Here is a 19,126-nt window from a genome sequence, read left to right as displayed (position 1 = left end):
AACATTTAATAATAGTCATGGTGCTACTGAAAAGGGATGGGAGATTCATCTGTAAAGACAAATAGAAAATTATAAATAAAAAAAAAATAATGGAGTGGGCTGGTTGAAAGGTGGGAAAGTCCAGAATAAATGGTGCACTTAACTCACAGTTATACCAGGGTATTTTGGGGCTCTAACACTGCGGTCCACACAGCAAGTTAGTGTATGGGCTAAGCTGTAATTTTCACCATGGTGAATGTACATAAACTCCAGTCATTGCTAGCCCTGAAGAGGGCTGCAGAGCTGAAACATTGCTATCGGGAACCACAGGAGTTCCTCTAATGGCTTCTCTAGTTCGTTAGATTAAACTTTTACAGCAACATGTAACACCCAGAGCAGCAAAGCTTCAGTTCTGTTCTAACCACAGCTTACTACTAGTGATCAGCCCACGCACTGCTAATAGCAAGTGGGATAGAAATAATGTGCAGCCTGATTTGACTCAAAGAAGTATATTTTCCTCAAATCCAACAGTGTTTTTTCTCCACTGGAGTCACACTGTAAACCATGAGTTGTCATCTGATGAAGCAGCAGAACATACAATAATTACTAACAGATAGATACGGCCTCTGGATATTTCCCTCTTGCTAGGATGAGCAGGTATTGGTCTGGAGAGAAAGGTGCTAAGGAGCCACAAGTTGTTTGCAGTGAACTTGAGCGAGAATTTTGGCACAAGCTTAGGGTGTCAGGAAACATCCCCTGGGTGACACAAACCAGAGTAAGGATGGAGAATGCTAAAATTCCTTATCTAAAACCAGGACGATGAAAGGAATTTCTTGAGAAATATAACACAGTAAAGCCAGGATGGACAGGTATTAGGAGTAGATCCTTACAGTGTAATAGACCCCATCACCTGACAGCTAGCACGCTTTCTCTTGCTCAATTAAAACACCCCGTGGGGGATCCTCAAAAGCCACAAAATTATGCCTGTTCTCAGGCCATGCAGAATTAGCTTTGAGTTGCAGTTGCTGGGATTGGAAGGTAAAACATCTGTGGTGTATCCGAAGTTATCTAGCCAGAGAGTATATAGTCACTAGGGAGGCCTTGGATTAACCTAAGGAAAAATTAACAGGAAAAGTTTCCTTCTTTCTTAAAAACTGAACTTCTGTCTGTTGAGAGGCACCATGACTTGTGTGTACCACATGAAACAGATATAGCTCCATTTTTTTTTTCCCTGGAGACAGGAGTCCACAAGAGGATTTTTTATTGATGTACTATGTATCATACAACATGTTTATATTGTAAAATTATAGTAATATCCAGAGTGTTAGGATTGGCAGTACAGGACACAGAAAGCCGTTCCAAGGAACACACCTTTTACATCACAAAATTATGAGCAAAGATGAGGTTTTCTGAAAGGGACTGCTTTGTTAAGAAGCCATTTTGGCAAAGAAAATTGACTGGCTCTAATCAAAGCCACAATGCTATTTCAGTGTGAAAAAACAGAGAGGTGACCATAATTTTATGGGAATATGAGCATAAAACTGTGAAACAAGATTACCCATGAAATGAAGGAACACAAGGCATTTGCTGTTACAGACCCACTACTCTACTCACAGAAGGGTGAAATCATACTAGAGAACACCTCTGCCAGGTACCAGCAAGGACTAGCACGCTTCATTTCATTTCCCTACTGTACTGATTTCAAGTGTGCAAAATTCTTGAATCATGCTCTCCTAAACAACAAGGTTTAAAAATAGCAAATGCCATAAATGCTTTCTGGATTTTATTTTATAATCAAGATAATTACAACCCTATTCAAGGTTAAGTGCTTTAATGTTATTAATCATTCATTACACGCAATTGAATTAAGGCCCAGCAGCACTCAGACCAGCCCTGCAGTCACTTGCTGGCTCACTACCTACCTCTTTCTTAGCAGAAGCAGCACACCTCAGCTGTCACCAGAGACTCTAGCAAAACATTAGCTTTTGTAACATGACTGGAAAGCCACCAAGTTTGGGTTATTTTCAGTGTATGTGGGAGTAAATTCCAGAAAAAGAGCTGGTTGGGGAATTCTCCAGCAGAAGGATTTTCAGTGAGAAAATGCCCTTTTCACAGATCTGAAGTTTTCTGTGTGGAAATAGAAAGTTTGGAAAAACATATTTTTCACTGGAAGGATAAAAATGATGTCTCATCCAGCTGCTGCCTGCACTGAGAAATGCTTCGCAATTGCACTTCTGGCAAAAAGTGAATTTTGCAGCTGCTTCCTAGGGAGCTGCTGGAAGTTGAGCCCCAGTCTGCGCCCTTCCAACACGTGAGGGAAGGGGAAGAGGGTGAAGAGGGAGAATCAGAGCCTTCCATGGGCCTGGGAACCCTCAGCAGTTTTCTGCATAGCATCCACACAGGGAGCAGCCAAGCACAATGAGAACTCCACTTGAGGTCCCAATAAATTAATTTTTTTTCTGAAAATCCATTTCTACAAAAAAATCTCACTTTGACATTTTGTCCTGATTCAATACACATCTTGTTTCCCTGGAGGCGAGGCTTTCTGTTTTCCAGACAGCTCTGCCCACGTACCTCTGCTCTCGGCAGGACACCGTGCCACCCACTCCTCCGGGCCTGTAATGAGGGCACTCGGCTGGAGCGACCTCGCCGGCCGAGGCAGCGCGTGGGGAAGGGCTGTCCCCGGGATCAGGCCTCCAGGGAGATGCTGGGATGCCGCCGAAAGCAATTAGCAAACAGCCTTCAGATTACAGCTGAGGTCTGAGGAAAAGCTCAAAACCTCGGCCAGCAGAGCCAGGAAATGTTTGTTCCAGCCGCAGAATAGAAACATGGTTTTAATGGCACTTAAATAAATTGGCGTGTTAGAGCAGTGGAGGCCATGAATATATTCCTCTCTTTACTTAGTCGCAGGAAATTGCAATGATGGATTTACATCATTTTATAACTGCGTGTGATGCACAGCCAAAACAGAGGGCTCAGGCAGGGAGCTGTATTCTAACAAATTCTCAATATTTGCTCATAACCAAAGTTAGCTAGCATGATAGAAGAAGTGCACGGATAGGATGAAATATTCATTCACTATGCTTCAGTTGAGATTTTGAGGTAGTCTTATTTTCCTTGAATGTATGGGTTTATCATTATCAGCCTGAACACAACTAGCACTCTTCAAGGTTTCTTGCTGAAAAGAAATTGAGCGTGCAAATACTCTTTCATCATAATCACGCTGGCTGCGCAGGGTAATTCATAAAAGAGCCAGAAATATATTGAAATTCAATATTGTTTTAGTCCAAATCAATATTAATAATTGTTTGCATTTTTAAAGTGCAATTTACAATTGAAAAATGTACAGAGATCAACCCATAGTTGCTAACACATCAAATTTTCCTATTAAACTTAAAAGCACAATAATTTTACTTAAAAATGTTTCTTATAAAGCAGGAGAAGGCATTGATCTGTGAAAACAGCTATCTATTATTTATATGCACAACATTAGAACTGGTTTTAATTATAAATGAGCTGAAAGGTCAGTAACTATTTTATTTTTAAGGTCTTGATTTTAAACGTGGATAGCTTAATACAAATATTTACACACTGCGAGCTTAGCAGTTTCTTCCAGTGGTGGGATGGCTCACGGTGAAAAGTGCTCACAAAGATTAGGCAAGGTTAATTCCCGAGAACGGGAGTAAAGCAGAGCCTCTGAGCACCAAATGTAAATGTTCCCATCTGCTGCACTGGAGAACACCGTGTCTGTGACAGGCTTCTTGAAAGTGTGTGAAGCGAAACCATGGAGCACTCATGGATGGCTCAGGAAATGCAAATAGTCAGAATTAAGCTTTGGAGGATTTTGCCAGCACCGGAGTTGAGGGTCAGGGAGCATAATCAGTTTGTAAATGTACAGCCTTGTGGCTTGGAAGGGAATTTTTGTGAAAGATTTAAGAAGCCATCAGGTGCTAGGTTGGAGGTTGCTTTCTGGATGTGTGGACCTCAATATCAAAACAGCCTGATGGAACCAGGAGTTAAACCTTGTCTCTTTATCATCCTGATCTGAATGGCAGACTTGTCAGCCCACTGTGGGCAGCCTGAAGACTGCTTGGCTCCGCGTGTGCCTCAGTGCTCCTGGTTGGGCCACACCAGGCTTCTTCATCATGAAATAATTGCAGGGTGATAAAAGCAGAAATTATTATTAAAATAGTCATTTCTTTAAAAGTCCTAGGAGACCATTGAACCTCAGTTGTTGGCTATTTCTGTGGACGGATTTGCTAAGCATCTTTTCTCACAGGTTAAGCATAGTTGATCTAGTTTATCCTGGGGATAACTCCCACTGTGGGCAAACCAGAGAAGCTCAGCCTCTCTGGAACTATCTGCTGGGAACTTCTGTTTGTAACCACTAGCTGCTGCCATCCAAGTTTAATGAAAGCTTAATGAAACCCTTGATCTGAAAATGCAGGTTTTTAATTTTTTAATCAAACTGAGCACGTAGGACAACATATTCGCACAGCCCCAGGAGCTCCAGCCGCAGAGCTGTAGGGCTGCACACTGTGCAGTTTCCCCAAGCAACCCCAGTAAAGTGAGATATGACTGAGCAAGAAAACCATTTAGTGATGTGCTATCATCAGAAAACTGAAGTCTGAAAGGGATATTACAATGATGTAACCAATGAAATCCAAAGCTAAGCAGTCTGCCAAACACTGTGCAGAACAGAGAAGAATCAGACTTCCCTTAATTGCGACAAAAGCTGCAGTGCTCAGCAGGCTGCAGGTGTGGAACAAGATCTACAGCATATGGCAGCACCCCTGGTCCCTTGACTAAAGCCTTGACTTTTCACAGGTCACCTTTTGCATTACAATAGCATTTCTTTTTAATTCTTCTTCTTCTTCTTCTTTTTTTTTATACAAGTTTCTTCAAGCTTCATGGAATTAAGATTACATATGACGCTACCCTAGTAATATTACTAGCAGGAAATACCCCTCAGATACACATTTTATTCCATATGGGTTTTGTATTTAAAAGACAAAAACTTGAACAAGTCTTCAGGAAAAACTGTATAAAATATTAGTTTAATTTTATCTATCGCTAACGAATTCATGATTACAGCCTTTATCCATGGCATAAGAAAACCAGCATCAGCTATCGCTTTTGTAAGAAACAGCCTAAATGATCTCATGCAAATCATGTAACTCCTCCCTGTGCAAAAATGCATCCTTATGTAAAACAATAAAATAAAAATCAATGCAATTACTTCTTTCCTTCAGACAAGTGCTGAAGAGGAAACATTGAATGAAGACTGAGGCACAGAAACATTACATTAATGGGAACTGTAAAAACAAACCAGCAAGAAAACAAGAATTACTTAGTTGTGTATTACGGGTGTCAGGACAAAGACTGATGCTGTGGTGTGAGCAGAATCTCTCTGAAATTAGTCTTACCGAGTCTTAGTCAGGCCAGCGATCCCTGCACTGATGTAGTCTCAGCCTTCCTTTACTTTTTGACATTACCACAAGATCTACAGTTAAAACCTAATTCTTCTAGTACCTCTAACAGAACCATTAAATGTTAATGGCATCAGAAAACTAACATCCATTTCTTTGAACATCAGTCAGGTTCTTTGGATGCAAATCCCTCCATTTCAGTAATGAAAGCAGATATTGCTGCCTGCAGTAACAGCCCCAGCCCCCCGCCAGAACTCTTGGTTGGTGTCAACCCAGAGGAGACGCAGCATGCACAGGAACAAGAGATGCCAATGCTGGCCCTGACACTACAGTAACCCTGCCTGTACAGGGCAAACACACCAGACGGGCAAAGAACCCCATTTTATATTATTTTTGCTGTTTAGTTAGCTGAGCCTCATTCACCAGCCCTAACACACTGGTTAGGATCTCAATCGCACAGCCAGAGCATTGGCACTGTGGAGGGGAATACCAGAATACATTTTTTTCCTTGGTGTGACAACTACTTTTGACAAATAGTTCCATTGTCTAGAGCAGGCATCATTACGCCTCTCTGTATTATAGCAAGAAGGGGGAGGAAGGGACAGGAGTTTTGAGGCTGTTTACCTTCCCCTCGCTGAATGCAGATGGAGTTACAAACCGCGTCTGATGTGAAATGCACCCAGTCGATAGAGGATATCCATTCCTATGGAGTATCAATGTAACAACGGGAACTTTCCCAGTGACATTTAATGATCTCCGATATTTACAGCACCAAAGTATGCCTAGCAGCTAGTTGCCTTATCTGTTCTTATTACAAATCTGACAAAAGGTGCTTAAAAATAATTGAATAACAGCAAACCAAACAGTAATATTCTCTCACTCTACTACCATCACAGAACCGATTTTAAAGACAGTTCATGCCTACTCAGGATTCTCATTACAGCTCACTATTGAAAATCCTCTTCTGTTTAAAAGGCTGAGTAGTTGTTCTAAAATCCACAAGTTTTCTCTGACTCTGAAATTTGGAGTGCCTGAAATTGTGGAGCACAGTAGCATTCAGATAGGGAAGCACTGTGGATCCCATGTTGGTGTCCCAGCTGCTCGTACAGCGACCACCATGCTGGTCTCTGCTCCCCTGTGTAAATGGGGACCTGAGGTCCTTTGCCAGACAGCCTTGTGCTGAACCGACAGGAGGTGAGAGCTGTACCTGTGCCAAGGTGCTCAGTAGCTCCTGATCACACATTGTGGCCCAGGATGGTCTGGACACCTCTCTCTTTCTGCCCAGCAGCTTGTGCTTCCAGGAGCCCTTCCTGGCGTGGCAGGAGATGGGGTGGTGGGAACCCAGCTGCAGCCCCACCAAGTGCAGGTGCATTTCTGTGCCATGCCCTGGCTGTGCCTTGCTGCCCTCTACACCCCCACACTGCCACTCAGCCAGGAGGGGCTGGGGGCTCCTGGGGCTGTTTGATGAACCACAACACTGGAAGAGTCCAACTTATAAATCTCTTGCTCTTACTTTTTTTTTGTTGTTTTGTTTTGGTTTGGTTTGGTTTGTTTGTTTTGTTTTGTTTTGGTACTGCTGGGAGAAGGGTCCACGGGGCCACGGAGCTGGGGATGGACGTGTCTTGTGCATCTCTCAGGCTCTGCACCAGGTGGTTGGGAGGAGGGGGATGCAATCACACCCCATGAGGAACCAGCAGCCTGCACCTCCCCAGACACCTGTGTGCATGTCTCCTTTGGTTGGAAAGACTAAAAAGGGCATCAGGTTCAGAGAGACCTTCCTGGTTTTGAAAATACTTATCAAAATACCTCTTCTGTGGTCCAAGTGTCTTCCCAGTTTCCATGTGAATGACGATCTGGGAAGAGCTGATGGGATCTATGCATTGCCAGAAGGGGGAGAAAGGAAATTAAAAGAAAAAAGGAGGATGCACCTCTTTTCTCACACAGACCTCCAGTTACTATATGCAGCACATAATGAAACAGTCACATTTCTGAGCTCAGACCATGTCTGTCTCTGTTAGCAGCTACACACACTCCATCTCTCAGAGCATGGCCGTGCTAACACTGCAGGTGGTATTGAACACCTTCCCCAGAGCTGACCTTGGTGAAATGCGAAACTTGCAGAAGCCAAGCAGTGCAAGGCTAGGGCAAATACTCACCATCCTACGTAAATGCTCCCATGCAATACTGATAAACATACCTTCGTGCTGCCTTTGAGCAGGCACTATCTACCCCAGACACTTGGCTTGCATCCCCGAGGAACCTCCTAAACACATCCGAGCTCTTGACTCTTTGCAAATCCTTATTACACACCAGCTTCCACTTGTATTTTCCCTCACTTGTCATTACACCGCAACAATTCACTCCTCTTTAAGCGACGACAAAGCCCCCAGATATTTTAATTCCCTAATATATGCCTAAGAGATCTCCCAGCTGGCAGCAGGGCTTTTTTTTTTTTTTTCTTTTTTTTTTTCCCCTTTAGGCACACATGGCATCAAAGCTGGGGGGGTTCAATCCCTGTTTCAGACCTCTCAGCCTATGCAGACTGTCTCATGTAACAGTTACGTCTGTGTACACCCACGCCAAATTATCCTCCAGCAGTCAGAGCAGCTTCCCTTTATACACTGCCATAACATGACAACTGAATTCCAAACAAAAAATCTATTTCATTTAGAAATTTGCACTTCAAAATAAAATGCAAATATTTATTTCAGTTTGCTTTACTATGTATCCTGGGAGAAAATTTTCAGCTGGAAATAAAATGTAACAGAGGCATTTTAGAGAAGGAAAAGACATTGTTTTCCAACTAGACCTACTTACAGAGTATCTCCTTTCAATTAGCTGCTGCATTTCAACTGCCCAAATCAAGAACAACAGGAAATAACTTATCTCTGATATACTGACATCGTCCAAGTGAAAAAGTACCTTGACTCAACAGATGGTGATCTCTCATTAGGGAGAAAGCATTTGTAAAATTTCAATAAGAAACAAATTAGTCATCGTGGCTAGAAGGATTAAGAGAGCCAGTATTAGGTGAAAACAATCAGATGTACACAGTTACGAAAATTGCTTGAGTCAATAAAGGAACCCACTCAACTGCCACAGCAAAATGTTCCGTTTCAAGGTTATGAGGGCTATTTTCGTCTTCCTGAAGTAACCATAGTAGCATCACAATGAAACAGACACAGTGTGAGCTAAGAGGTAGTTTTCTTTCTGCTTTTGCAGAATTTTTGTTGCCTGTTGTTTCCTCAAGTGCAGAATTAAAACCACCCTCACGTGTGACAAAGGTTTTTAATTCCCAGTTTACAGGGACCATTTTACAGTTTTCCTCAGGGTTTTTTTGCTTGCTTATGACTCCTAGACAAAGACTCTCCATATAGTTTTAGGAAAAGGAAATAACATTTGGGAATCACAAACCTCCACACTACATTACGTGAACCACGTTGCACATGGCACAGAGGTAAGCTATAATGCTGGAGGACAGGGCCCCACACACATACATGAAACCACTTATAATCCTTGTTGTAAAAACTATTTAAAATCTCATGATGTCAAGCAGTTTGGCATGTGAATAGAATTTTTACCCAATGGTTAGGAACATAATCTTTATGTGTCCATATATACAGATATAAAAAAGCTCAAAAAATCTTTAAACTCTGTCCTCTTTCCAACCTTAACACATTTAAAACTGAACAGAAAAAATAATTTATAAAAGCAAACTCCAATGTACATTTGCTTCATACAGACATAAAGGAGAGAATCTGGCTAGGCAGTCACTTGTTTGGCGACCTACCTCTGGAAGTACAGCTCACTACAGTTGCTCCAGATCTTCTGGGAGAAGTTGTTTTTATTCAGAGTAGCCAGGAAACCTATACAGGAGACAAATGAAACAACTTCAGGACAACTGAAGAAGGGTATTTCAAGGGGTGCAACCATCACTGTCATATAATGATGCAATCACCTAAAAAAAAAAAATTAGAAAAGTGTGATAGTTGCTTTAAATAGAAGTGGCAAGTATTGGGAGAGGGAAGCATTCTGACTGAGCTCTGCCTAGAACCAAGTGGATATCTGAAAGCCTGGGCACCTTTCCTCTGTATTTCAGACCAGAGTTCATTGCATTCAGTGGAGTTTTCTGTAATGAAACGCTTTAGGAGGGACAACAGCCCTACAAACCTTGCTGGCAGGGCTGGGGGCCCGGCTGTGGGGATCTGCAGCGCCGTGTCCTTTCCATACCAGCGCAGAAGAAAGCCAGACAAATTCGTTATTTACACTCACTATTTGCACTGCCACTGTACAATTCCTGTGAGATGTTAATTTGAAACAAAGTAAAGAAGACTTTTTTCATTTCCAATTCAAACTGCTTTGGAGATTATATTTTAGCTTAGGAATAGCATTATAACCCCTCAAGGACCTCGGAGAGGTGTGTGTATTAGCTTGCTACAGACCTACTGCAGTACTGAGGGGATTAGTAACACATGACTCCTGCTATGATTTGCACCCAGAAAGATAGGAATGAAATCTTCTCGACTTTGAAAGGATTATTTTGGTTGTTTACTGAGTGCTGTCCCTTTTGGTCTTTGGTCTTAAATTGTACGTGTGATGGAGATGAGAGGAGCAGCTTTGCCAGGGGGTTCAGAATGGGAAAAAGGGGTCATGCACTACTGCTCTGACTTCAGCCACATAAAACAATTTTGTAGCTTTTTGCAGTTATGACAAATTCAGATTTTAGCATGTTACGTGGGCTAGCATACCTTCTAGTGGTGCACACGTTGAAAGGACAAAACTGGCACACATAACAGAATAGAACTGGACCTACTGGTAGATGACAAAGTAAGTTTCTACCCGAAGAAGAGAAATCCTTCTGAACCCAATTTTTCCCTTTTTTCACAGAATATGGGTTCATGTATATATGAGCAAAAAGGGGCCCTGCAATTTTCAGGATTCTCTTCATATCTTGAAATCCCCATTTTGCATAATTGGAGGAGATGCTGAAAGTTGAGACACGTAATGACATCAGAGACTGGGGAATAGAGCTGTTAAAAGGCAGTAAGTTCTGCCTGATTTCCCACAACACTGATGGTGTGTGCAGGGTGGGATGTAACTTAGGTGGTCGGCTCAGTGTGTGTGTTCAGGAGGGCTGGGACACGGGAGACACTAATGAAGCTGTGGAGAAGAAGAGGTGCCAGCTCATCAGGCAGGTCAGTAGGTCTGATTCACCCGAGCGCCAATTCCTGCCTCTGCAAGTGGTTCTTAGAAAAACTGAGAGCTTAAAGTAATGCTGCATGAAATCACATGAGGCGAGTTATGCTTTCTCTTCTTTAAATTCAAACTGCTAAATTGCTCTGTGCATCTGGCACCCCTGGCCAGCTGCTCAGACTGTGCCCTGCAGAGCTACATGTACATGGGTGAGGGCTCACCATCAGGCTTTGGAGAGAGACTGCTATGGCACAGAGGTGAGAAGGCGGAGGCACTTCTCTCTGCCCAAGTACCTCAGTTCTGATTTCCAAGAACTTGCCAGAGCCGTTTTAAAGAAATGAAACTTAAAATTTCTTATTTCATCCGTCTTCAAAATATTTGCTTTTTGTTACTCAAAGACGAATGTAATAACATACAAAGTTGAAGCATGCCAAGCAAAACTAAAGTATGTTGATTAAAAATATCAGCCAGAAACAATTTTGTCTTTTCCCAGTCTCGGGGCAAATCAAAGCATTTGTCCTATTGGTACATCAGCAACAACAGTGACAGAAAATCCAGCACCAAAAGATGAATGTTTGGTGAATGAAAGCAGCCACAGAATTAATAGTTTCTTATTTCTTTCTGTGCTGAAAAAGTTAGAGGATTTGGGGCATAATACTTGGGATTCATTTGCATTTCCTATTTCCAAGAAGAAGTGCTGACAGCTACAGAATAATATGACTTGTAATATCTACGCCTCAAGTACCATGCCTGCATTTGTAAAACTGCTATAAAAAGTTAGTTTTACCTATATGAATATGAGTAATGTTTATATATACTTTTATTATTTTTATTATTATTATTTTTGTTCTGCAAATGTCATGACAAGCCCGATGTTGGAGTCAGGAGTAAAGCAGAGAGTGGATGCTTGAGTGACAGGGAAACTTAGTGCCCGGTGCTTGAAGGCCTTTTGTCTCTGTAAGTGCTCTGCATAAGGAAATGCGTCCTTGGCTCAGCTTCAGATCCGAGAAGCAGCAGTTGTTCACACAGCTCATATGAACACAGCAAATGCATCTAGAAATGATCATTTCTCTAGTAATAGCAAATCTTTTTCTAATATTCTTGTAGTACTAGTATTTTGATATTTCCCATTCAGCTAATTGCTCCCTGTCACTATCCCAGCCTCTAACTATATTACACAATCTAACTAAAATTAGCTTAATAACACATGAAGTGAGTGCTCCATTATGGCCCCCTTTCAGAACACACAAAACAGAGTACAGCAGAAGACAAAAACCCATCACAGCTGCCAACAGCTCTCAGTTAAACCCTCTCAGATCAGCTGGAGGAATGCTGAAATTTAACATCTAGTATTTATTTCTATTTCGTAAAGATTGTTTTATAAAAATATTTCTGCCTTTATAAACATCTCTCTCTCTACTTTGAATACACGGCAGGCTTTGACGCTGCTCTAAACCAGCAGCCTGCTATCAGCTAAAGGAACTGGTTCTTGCAGCCTGCACAGCACAAGAAATGATGCTTATTGTGTACGTGCAAACTAGACATTTACATTGATTCATAGGTGACTTGTAATTGTCCAATTTAGCAATCAGTAGATGTTTGCAAACAGCTTGGGTAGTTTGTTGACTTGCTGATGTCTATGGCAATGTAAACTTGTGATTGGCATTAGTTTGCTTTCCTTGATTGACTTGGAGCTGCGTCAGCAGCTCAGAGCAGAGCCCCAGAAGGGAGAGTACAGACGTGTCCTGCAGTGGGTAGGAACCTTACAGGGTCTCTGCCCCACCTTGGTCCTTCCCCTGGTGCCACACCAGAAAACAGCCTCTTCTCTTCTCGTCTTTGCTCAATTTCTTCCATCTGCGGGCTAATTCTGCCTGTTCTCACTCAGTGACTGAGCTCTTGAAACACTTTTTAAACATTTTTTAAATGTTAAAAGTTGAAACATTTGTAGTGCTGTGAATGGTTCATGCCCTATCATGTTTTCCTAGAACAGCCAGTCTAAGATACACTACGCACATAAAAAGGTGACCTCAAGTAAGGATCAACAGACCTCTTCTTGGGAGCAAGTTACCCTACCGCTTTGCCCTGCAAGGTTTTTGTACTTCAAAGCATCAACTTGTGGCCCCTATTAGGGAAAGATCCTCTTCTAGATGGACCAAAGGCAATCCCCTGCATTTCTACCTAAAGAAGTAAATCATGCCCCTAGATTATTACATTGCCAATGTCATTCTTCACACAGACCTGTTGGCAGACAAGAAAGAAAGTGTAATGTCCACAGAACTCATGAATGCACAAACAGCTGTGTGCTATCAGACACAATCCCAAGTGCAGGCTGGCTATCACATCTCGTATGAGGAATTAAACAACAGGGACATTGGCAGAAAACTGTCTCTCTGTGCCTTTCTTGGACTGACCACTACCATAATGTCAAATTGCTTGTGGTAAAAATGTTCACCCACTAGGTTTCCAGAGGGCAACTGCAAAAACAGCAGACTTCCAAAGCACTGCTTTCTGTGTCACTCTTCTCAGAAAATTTAAATTAACAAGTTCAGTTTAACTTTTGTCTATACAAAAGTTGCTTTGTCAGAAGGCTGAGGCCCTCCTTCTCCGAGCCAGACCTTTCCCCAAGGAGCTGCAGGTAACTCCTGTTCAGACGGGCTCGGCAGTAGACACTGCAGTAGCACAGCTCCAACTAAACAGCTAATGCAAACCATCTCTCCCATCACATTGGTTTGCAGTGTCTTTCCAACAGGCTTTCAGCTCTGCCTGCCTGGGAGCAGGGGGGAATTAGTCCTGCTTCTATGTTTGCAAATAAAAGCTATGATGTCTGAAAATTTTGCTAAAATATTCAACTGTTTTCCACAAACAAATTTTTTACCTAAAACTATACAGCTTTTTTCCTGAGAAAGTCTGCTTTAATGATGCAGCACCTCTTCTCCTACCCAATGCTAATACTTCCTCACCTCACAATTCTTAGGAGTGCTGTGGTGATTAATGAATGTCTTTGAACTGGAAAGTGCTACCTGAGTGCTAATTATTATCTGCACATACACATAGCTCTGCTGCTTTCAAGGGCAGAGCATTCACATACCATTGTAATGGGAAGCCTTAGAAAAACACATATTGATACCTAGGAGTTTTATCCACTGCAGAAATGTATAAAGGAAGAATAAATTAAAAGTTAGATGTTTCAATTCATTATGGCACATCTTGGTGAACCGCTCTCCATCTGTTTTGTGAGTTCAGGGCAGCTGAAAATGGAGTTTTGATTGGAAGCTGCTTGCAACCTTATCTTCTTGCACTCCCAGTAATACTAATCAGAATTATAAAAACATCTTATTGCCCACTGCAAGGAGCATAGTTAAAGTATGTGACTACAAATCCAAAGTAGAAAATGAAGGCTATGGATTTGCAAAAATTGTGCCTCCCGGACGATGGGGCTCTGTGTGCGCCAGTCCTGAGCTGCCATGTGCCGCATGCCTCTGCCTCATATGCCTGAGGAACCATTGCCTGAAGAAACTGTTAGCTGATGCTCCACTAAGATTTCTCGTCACTTTTTTTCTTTTAATCTAATCCATCTTTTAAATGATGCAGTTTAACTACAAACTATATTTTCAAATGTTTCTTAATGAGGATACTTCATTCACATGTATTAGTCGGTGCCAACTGTTTTCAGAGTTTCTCTGCTCCTGCAGCTCACGGCCCAGCCTGGCAGGGCTTGGGAAGCACACACTCAGCATCTATAAAACAGTAGTTCCCATTCAGCAGGTTTGCTCTCCTAGGACACATTAATTAAAGTCAACTGATGGAAAAAATAATTACAGGAGAATAGAGATGGGAAAAGCCTAGTCCCATAATTTAAAGATCTCTGAAGTTTGTGTTTTGTTGAGAGGTATTAATTTTGTTGAGGGGAAGGAGGCTCTCTTTCATCTTCCTTCCTGGACTCCCTCTACATTCAGTCCTTGCAAAGATTTGTGACCAGGGAATAACAGTAGTCTTGCTTTGGAGTTATGTAATCACACGTGGCCTTTTCTTCTGTCAATATATGCTTTCATCTAGCCTTCATTACTGCTGCATTGTGAGGTGTCCCTGAGACACTGCAGTGTCTAACCTAAAAGACTATGTGATGCTCAGCACAGATGTCCTATAGGATACGGAATAATGTAAACATTATAACTGTTAAAAACGGCTACTCTAGCATTTCTCGCACTAATTAAAAACTGGCTAGGGACCTTCTTTCTTGATGCTGCCTTTACTTCAAACAAAAACATTTCAACAAATCAAAAAGGGAAAATGGTTTAGCATTTTAAGCTAATAATAATTGTTTGAGAAACCCATATTTGCTCAAGGGTATAATTCATTCAAAAAACGACCTTAAAACTCAGCATTAAGCAAATACAAAAACCTTGTTATTTGGGAATGGATTTTTTAAGCTGCTCTCTCTCAAATTATGGTCATGCATTTCTTGCCAGCTCTCCCTCACCAGCTGCCTGGGCATTCCCAGCAGAGAAGGGCAGCACTGCCGACTCCAGCTCAGGGCTGGGAGACCCTTCAATTCTTACTCCATCACAGCCTTCCTGTATAATCTCAGGCAAGAAATTTACCTCATTTCTTTCCTGTGAAACTGGGGTAGTAGCATTCTCCTCCCCATGGGTATGCAGAGAGCATAAGTAGGTTAGAAAATGGGAAATATTTATGTTAGGAAACTAAATATCATTCTTAGAATGGTCTGACTGTACAGTATTACAAAATGATGGTCTGATTTTGGTGTTGTACCAGCCTTGTCACAGATGGATGTGGTCCTAAATACTCATTTATTCCAACTACTGTCTATTTAGTGCGAACACATTCTGTAGTAAACTCAGGGCAAAGTTGTTCATGTTCCCTAATTGCTTGCTTACAGCAACAGTGGTTGGAACTGTAACACGACTGCTCTGAAGCCTAATCCTCCTTCCCTAATCTGGCTCCACTGGGGCTTTAGAGTTAGTACTCGATCCTGAAAACATGCATATATATAAAATGTATGTGCAAAAAAAAAAAACCAAACATCCATCCATAGACATGCACACAACACATAGATGGAATTGCACAAGGACCCATACAGATTCAGCTTTGCTTAACATAATTTCGTTTTGGTTTTACTTTTAAAAGGATGAGAAAGGTTTAAGGGAAAAAATAATAAAAATACTCAGTTAATGTCTGCCATAATTTTTAACAGACTGTAAAGCTGCACTTGCCTATGTATAAAAATAACTTAGTGCTTAGCCTTCATTTAAGATACATGCATCCACCAATGTTCCTGGCCTGGAGCTTACCTCTGGCTGCTTTACACACAGAATAAATATAGTTGCCACTAAATAACCTTATCAGTCAGAGTCACAGAAATTACTTCATTGGGACTGCACAAATGGTGTCCTTCTTTGGTGCATTTTAAAAATTTAGAAAATCAATACCCTGCAGAGAATTGAAAACCAGCCATGGAAACCATGAAAAGCAAACAAGTTGCCTCTAACACTAAATATTCCAGGAATATAAAGAAATCTTTAAAGACTTTTCCTGGAATAATTACTTTGAATCATCATCTTTCATCCTCTCTGCAAACTAATATAACACTGTCTCTGTATCCAAGACCTCTTTTGTAAATAAAGACCACTTTCATAAACCTTCTCACCAGCTCACATTTTCAATTAGAAATACAAGAAAAGTGAAGTGATGGCCACTGCTGTGATCTGTTGGTGGTTTCCAGCCTGGGTTCTTGTGTTGAATAATTTGCTGATAAGAAATCTGACTATGTTTATCAGGAACAAGTTCCAATGCCTGTGCTCTAATGGACCTTCCTATATGTTACCAAAAAATGCAGGCGCAGCAAACTTGTGTGGAAAAGCATTTCTTTTAATTATTAAAGCCATGTGGCACTGCTAATGGTTTTTCTCTATGGTTCCCGTTCCTTCATTTATTCACTTCTTACTGTCTTACCAGAATGGACATTGGTTCCAGTGGGACTATTTGTGTGCTTAAAGTGAAATATTTGCCTTAGGACTGTGCTCAGTCAGGGGTTTAGAATCACATACACGGTGCCCATCTGGGACTAGCACTGCTGCTGTTTCTCTGGGATGGCACATAACTGCAAGTGTAAAAGCCAGCAGTGAGAATTGCAGCACTGAGCCCAGAAACCTGCTCAGAGCTCCCTAAGGAGGAGAGGCAGCAGCTCCAGTGTCCAGTGCTACTGCAGACAGCCAGCTTGCTCCCTGCGCTCTGCTTGCTAACGCTTTGTGCAAGCCAGTGAAAGGTGGCCCAAGCACTGTGACCAGCATTTCCCTTAGAAAACAACACTCCCACAGAGCTTTTTCAACAGGCTGCGTAGTGATGTATGTGAGGTGCACCACTCTAGTTCGGCTATTTTCCTTAAGGCTGAAGCAGGTTCATCACTCTCCCCATGTTTGACATGCAAGGAGCTGCTCGTGTGGTCTTTTTCCCCATATTATCTCACTTTATAGTTTTCATATCATCAGTGGAAAATAAAAAGTGACACGTGATTCACTCGAAGCAAGAGAACAATTACGAGGATTTTCTCTTTAAATTACAGCCATGGCATGACCATTTTTCCCAAGTTACACTTTTTTAATGATATTCTACATCACATTTTCAACATGTTAAAACGGTGACATATAGTTAAAGACAAACCAATGGGGCAGAAACTGACTGGATGACTGCAATTAACTTTACCAAGGAAATACTAGAGAAATCAGTTACTTGGTCTAAACAAGGACTTAAATCAACTAATATACCTCAAACAAATAAATGTTGCATGTGTTAAGTTTTAGGGGTTTGTGTTTTACCTTTTGTAGGCAATATTATGCCAGACTTCAGATGAGAGGATGAAACTATGACTGAAGAGCGCCCTGGAGACTGCATGCAGTTCTTTTCCTGGGTCAAAACTGGATTGATCTGAGAACAATAATTATGAGGCTGACATGTATGTTCTCCTTCATCTTGCTGTTTGGAGCAGCTGGGCTCATTGTCTTCATTCACCTGCAGGATCCAGAAGAAATAGTTCATCAGCAGACACCAGGTTAGCATTCCTATTTCTGTCTGATTCACTAGCTCTTTCACATTCAACATTTTATACTTATGTCCTTAACACATTTTACATATTTCACAGAGGTTGCCTGAACACAGGTATGTATTCTTTTTTTTTAAACAAAAGCTATTTTGAGATTAATTAACACTTTGGTTTTGTTGTGGTGGTATAAAAAAAAAAAAAAAAAAAGTTTGTAAATAAAACGGTTCCAAGAAACAACTGACTGATTATGTGGGAATTGTTGCCAAGGTGTATTGGGTCCAGCTGGATGGAGTTAATTGTCTGCTAAAGTTGAGACCCACTTCTGCTGCCAGTTATACCACTGTAAATCTGGAAATGAGAAATTCTGCCCGAAGTTCAACTCCTACAAATACATGCCTCTGAATCCACCTTCCCTTGTATATAATATTCAGTGTCATAGAGATGCAAAATAAAAGATGCATAAAATAAGTAACACAAGAAACTTAAAATACTTGAGGATGTATTTCTTTAATGTGCATAACTTTCATTAAACATCTCATAGTTTTATTCATAAGCACGCCGTCTTCTCAGGTTACTAACTTTAAACAGCAAAAAGAGCACATTACTGTGAGAGCTGGAAAGCTGGACTGAAACAGTGGTTTCCTTTTAACAAGGGGCATGCAAGAAGTGTGAAAATGCACAAGACATCTCTTGATTTACTTACAGTCGCTTTCTCTTTGACTAAGGCTGTAATGAAGGCTGGTTTAGAGCCTAGACAAATGTCAGTGCAGTTACTTCAGCTCATAATAATACCCTTATGCTCAGAGGTTTGGTCATTGTGTTTGCTCATATATGCACTGAAATTCTCCTTTGACTAAATGCGTACTTTATAAAAAGTCTATTTAACTGATGTCTTCATTGCACAGTCAATGTGACTGTGTATATTTTAAAGATAAAATATTAGTAACATCTTTAAAGGAGCTGAACCCTAACACAGAGAACTCTTAAATGGTTACATTAAGTGCTAATTAAGTGCTAATTTTTGTGTCCTGGTTTGTTAATTCCTTATTTCCATGTCACTGAACAATCTATACTTTAATATTTTCATTATTTAGTCCAACTGCACACCGATCTTGAAAGCAGGCACTCAGCTGAAACTGTAGATGTAGTGAATCATCAGCGTGCCATGGAAAACAGAGAACTAAACAGTTACTTCGGTGCTTTTTTAATTTGTTTTTGTATATTTAGAAGCAAAAGAGCTTACAGATTAAAACTGACAGTACTGGCCACATTCAAGCCTGTGCATATTCATTTGGAATCAATACTGCTATGAAGTCTGTACAGTAACACAAAAATAAAGAAAAAATCAGAAATTATACCTCCTAAATTTACCATACAAGTTCACTGGTGCATCTGTGATAGCACAAAATGCATGTGAGAGAGAAATCACTGAGGCACCTCTACTGTTGAGCCGTGGCCCTGGACC

General features: G+C 41.2%; 2 protein-coding genes across 8 annotated transcripts in view; one reads left to right on the top strand and one right to left on the bottom strand.

Moving 5' to 3' along the window:
* Positions 1–19,126, top strand: part of CHST8 (carbohydrate sulfotransferase 8) — a 176,691-nt gene that overhangs the window by 26,340 nt on the left and 131,225 nt on the right. For 6 of the 7 annotated variants that reach the window (XM_084533820.1, XM_084533816.1, XM_084533822.1 and 3 more), the window contains one exon: positions 17,447–17,670. In XM_084533820.1, coding sequence (XP_084389946.1) covers positions 17,562–17,670 — 109 coding nt within the window. In that variant the 5' untranslated portion in view covers positions 17,447–17,561. Of the gene's footprint in view, positions 1–17,441; positions 17,671–19,126 lie in introns of those variants that run through there. The other variant, XM_084533821.1, reaches the window with a different exon arrangement.
* LOC311443550 (uncharacterized protein) overlaps positions 3,880–19,126 on the bottom strand; it is a 167,971-nt gene continuing 152,724 nt past the window's right edge. The window contains exons 6-9 of the mRNA XM_084533833.1: positions 17,438–17,546; positions 9,199–9,274; positions 7,215–7,281; positions 3,880–4,117 (exon numbers count right to left, since the gene is read on the bottom strand). Coding sequence (XP_084389959.1) covers positions 4,040–4,117; positions 7,215–7,281; positions 9,199–9,274; positions 17,438–17,546 — 330 coding nt within the window. The 3' untranslated portion in view covers positions 3,880–4,039. The remainder of the gene's footprint in view (positions 4,118–7,214; positions 7,282–9,198; positions 9,275–17,437; positions 17,547–19,126) is intronic.

This window comes from Aythya ferina, assembly GCF_964211825.1.
Source record: "Aythya ferina genome assembly, chromosome: 12".
Classification (NCBI taxonomy): Eukaryota; Metazoa; Chordata; class Aves; order Anseriformes; family Anatidae; genus Aythya; species Aythya ferina.
This window is presented reverse-complemented; position numbering and strand designations above follow the sequence as displayed.